The sequence below is a fragment of the Clupea harengus genome, chromosome 3 (assembly GCF_900700415.2).
Source record: "Clupea harengus chromosome 3, Ch_v2.0.2, whole genome shotgun sequence".
Taxonomy (NCBI): Eukaryota; Metazoa; Chordata; class Actinopteri; order Clupeiformes; family Clupeidae; genus Clupea; species Clupea harengus.
Window position 1 is genome coordinate 10,934,829 of NC_045154.1, and position 3,741 is coordinate 10,938,569.

General features: G+C 41.9%; 1 protein-coding gene across 1 annotated transcript; it reads right to left on the reverse strand.

The window, feature by feature from the left end:
- Positions 1-213: 213 nt before the first annotated feature.
- LOC116219145 (trichohyalin-like) lies at positions 214-3,141 on the reverse strand (the record flags this gene model as incomplete). Its single annotated transcript, XM_031562135.2, has 1 exon — positions 214-3,141. A coding segment is annotated over exon 1 (2,907 nt), but the record flags the coding sequence as incomplete, so codon positions are not given.
- Positions 3,142-3,741: the final 600 nt, after the last annotated feature.

Sequence of the window (3,741 nt, forward strand, 5' to 3'; positions counted from 1 at the left end):
ATCTTGGGCCACCGTCCCATCCTGGGTTTGAAGATCTTCACTCCTGTCATCATTGGTTTCTTTCAATCTTCCCTCCTCCTCCTGTTGTTCCATCTCTGTCTGTCCCTCCATTTCTTCGTCTTGTCTCTTTCTTGCCATTTCTTCTTTTTCTGTCTGTCTCTGAATTTCCTGTTCTCTCTCTCTTTCCATTTCCTGTTCTCTCTCTCTTTCAATTTCCAGTTCTCTCTCTCTTTCCATTTCCTGTTCTCTCTCTCTTTCCATTTCCAGTTCCCTCTGTCTTTCCAGTTCCCGCTGTTTTTCTAATTCTAGTTGGAGTTTCATTTCAATCTCCTGTTTCTCTATTTCCTTCTGTCGCTTAGTCTCTCGCTGCCTCTCCCTCTCACGTCTCATTTCATCCTCAATTTCTTGCTCCCTTTTCTTTCTCTCTTCCATCCTCCTTGCCTCTTCTTCCCATTTCTTCTCCAGTTGCAGTCGTCGTTCGTCCTCTTTCTTGATGGCCAGCTGTTCCTGGAGCTTGCGCCATTCCTCTGGGTGTTCAAACCAGTATCTCCCCTCTTCATCATTCTTTCTCTTCTCCTCTCTCCTTTTAAGCTCTTCTTTCCATGCCTCTTGTGCCTTTCTCTGCCTCTCACCTGCATTTCTCCTGGCCTCTCTCTGTTTCTCCTTCTCTTTCTCCAAACGTATTTGCCATTTCGATTTGAAAGGCTGTCCAGAATTGATTCCCTGTGCACTAGTTTTTTCATCAGTTTGAAGCTGCTTTTGAAGTTTTTCTCTTTCTACCTCTTGGAATCTCTCTTCCTCTCTCTTGGCTTCTTCCACCATTCGTCTACTCTCTGCCTCTTTCCTTTGTTTCTCTATTTGTTCACATCTCTCTTTCCACTCATTCTCCTTTTGCTGACCAGTTGCCTTAAATTTTTCGTCTATTTGTCGCAGCTCAGCCTCGTTTTTTATTTTCATGCTTCTCTCAGTTTCCTTGAGTTTCTCTGCCTCTGCTGTCTTTTGTAACTCCATTTCTCGTTTTAGCTCAATCTCTCTTTGTCTCTCCGCAATATGCCTCAGACTTTTCTCTTCTTTTCTCTCCATCTCCAACTCTTTCTGTCCCATTTCTAGTTCGCTCTCCTCCATCTCCATTTTTTGGGTCTCCAGGAGTCTATCTTTGTCTTTTTGTTTTTCCTCTTCAGTTTGAAGATGCTTTTGAAGGTTTTCTCTTTCTACCTCTTGCAATCTCCGTTCCTCTCTCTTGGCTTCTTCCACCAGCCGTCTACTCTCTGCCTCTTTCCTTTGTTTCTCTATTTGTTCACATCTCTCTTTCCACTCATTCTCCTTTTGCTGAGCAATTGCCTTCCACTTTTCCTCCATTTGTCGCAGCTCAGACTCATTTTTTTCTTTCATGATTCTTTCAGTTTCCTTGAGTTTCTCTGCCTCTGCTGTTTTTTGTAACTCCATTTCTCGTTTTAGCTCAATCTCTCTTTGTCTCTCCTCAATATGCCTTACTCTTTTCTCTTCTTTAATTTTCTCCATCTCCAACTTTTTTTGTCTCTCCTCTATCTCCCTTTTTTGGATCTCCAGAAACCTTTCTCTCTCTTTTTGTTTGTCCACTTCAATTTGCCTTTGTAGTTTCTCCCTCTGCAGTTCTTGCAATCTCTCTTCCCCTTTTTTAGCCTCGGTTTCTGCCTCCTCTTTTTGTTTTTCAATCTCTCTGCATCTCTCTTTCCACTCATTCTCCTTTTGCTGGGCTACTGCTGTCCACTTTTCCTCTGTTTGTCTAAGCTTAGCGATGTTTGTCTCTTGTATGTTTCTTTCAATTTCCTTGAGTTTCTCCTCCATCTCTGCCTCAACAACTTTCTGTAACTCAAATTCTCTTTGTGTTATCTTAATTTGGCTTTGCCTTAGTCTCTCCTCTTCTTTTCTCTCTTTGTCCAGCTTTCTCTTCTCCATCTCTCTTTGTCTCTCTGCATTATCTCTTCTTTCTACCTCTCTTAGTTCTTCCATTTCAATCTGCATTTGCTGTTCTGTTCTCCTTTGCTCTTGTAATATCTCTTTGTCTTTTTTGGCTTCTTTTTCTGCTTCTTCTTTCTGTTTTTCTATCGCTCTGCATCTTTCTTTCCATTGCTCTTCCTTCTGTTGGGCTGTTTTTGTCCAGTTTTCCTCCATTTGTTTTAGCTCAGTCTGATTTTTTTCTGTCATCTTTCTCTCCATTTCTTTAAGTTTCTCCTCTTTTTCTGCTACGGCAGCTTTCTGTAATTCCAGTTGCTGTTTCTCATCCATCTTCCTTTGTTTGCTCTCCTTCCTCTGTATCTTCAAGAAACTCTCTCTCTCTTTCTGTAGCTCCTTTATCATCTGCCTTTGTTGTTCCTGTCTTTCTAACTCTTGCAATCTCACTCTCTCTTCCTTGGCCTCTCTTTCTGCCTTTTCTCTCTGTTTTTCAATCTCTTTACACCTCTCGTCCCATTCATCTTCCTTCTGCTGAGCCAATACTCTCCACTTCTCCTCCATTTGTTGCAGCTCACTTTGGCTTTTCTCTTTCAGCCGTTGCTCCATTTCCTTGAGTTTTTCTTCCTTGTCAGCTTCAGGACATTTCTGCAACTCCAGTTCTCGTTTGTTCTCCACCATCTCCATCCTCTGAACCTCTAGAAGTCTTTCTGTCTGTCGTTGTTTTTCCTCTTTCATTTTAATCTGTCTTTGACTTTCTGTTCTCTCCAGTTTTTGTAATCTGTCGTGCTCTGCCTTGGCCACTCTTTCTGCCTTTTCTCTCTGTTTTTCAATCTCTTTACACCTCTCGTCCCATTCATCTTCCTTCTGCTGAGCCAATACTCTCCACTTCTCCTCCATTTGTTGCAGCTCACTTTGGTTTTTCTCTTTCATCTTTTGCTCCCTTTCCTTGAGTTTCTTTTCCCTCTCAGAGGTTTTAATTTTCTGCAACTCCAGTTCTTGTTTTTCCTCCTGCATCTCCCTTCTTTGGACGTCTAGAAGTCTTTCTCTCTCTCTTTGTTTTTTTTCTTCCATTTGTATCTGCCTTTGACATTCTGCTGTCTCCAGCTCTTTCAACATCTCCTCTTTCTTGGCTTTTCTTTCCAACTTTTCTTTCTGTTTTTCTATCTCTTTTGTGTTATTGTTCATCTCCTCCAGCTGCTTCAGCTCCATCTCCCTCCGTCTCTCCTCTTTCTCCCTCAGTTCCATTTGTCCCTTCTTCTTGATCTCTCTCTCCATCTCTTTCAGACGCTCCATCTCCCTCTCTGTCTCTTGCCTCTGCTCCTCATTTTTTTGCTGCCTTCCATTCAAACATTGCTCCAGTTCTTTTTGTTTTTGTTGAAGCTTTCTTTCCATCTCTCTCTGTTTTTCTCCCATTTGTTTTTCCAGTGTCTTCTGTTTCTCTTCCCATTGCTTCTTCAGTTCTTCCTGTCTCATAATCTGTTCCAATTTCTCAATGTCTTGCTGTCGTGCTTTTTCTTTTTCCAAGTCAATCATTCTGTCTATCTCTTTCTGCCTTTGTTTCTCTCTCTCTTGCTCCTGTAGCTGCTCCATCTCTCTCTGCTTCTGTTTTTGTAGTCGTTCCATCTCTTTCTGTATCCCTTTGTCTCTTTCCAACTCTGCATGTCTCTCTGATGCCTTCAGTTGCTCCATCTGTCTCTTTCTCTCATTCTCTCTCTCCATTTGTTTCAGTCTCTCTGTCTTTTGTAGCCCCATCTTTTCTCTCTCCAGGTTTTTCAACCAGTTCATCTCCATTTCTTGTTTATCGAT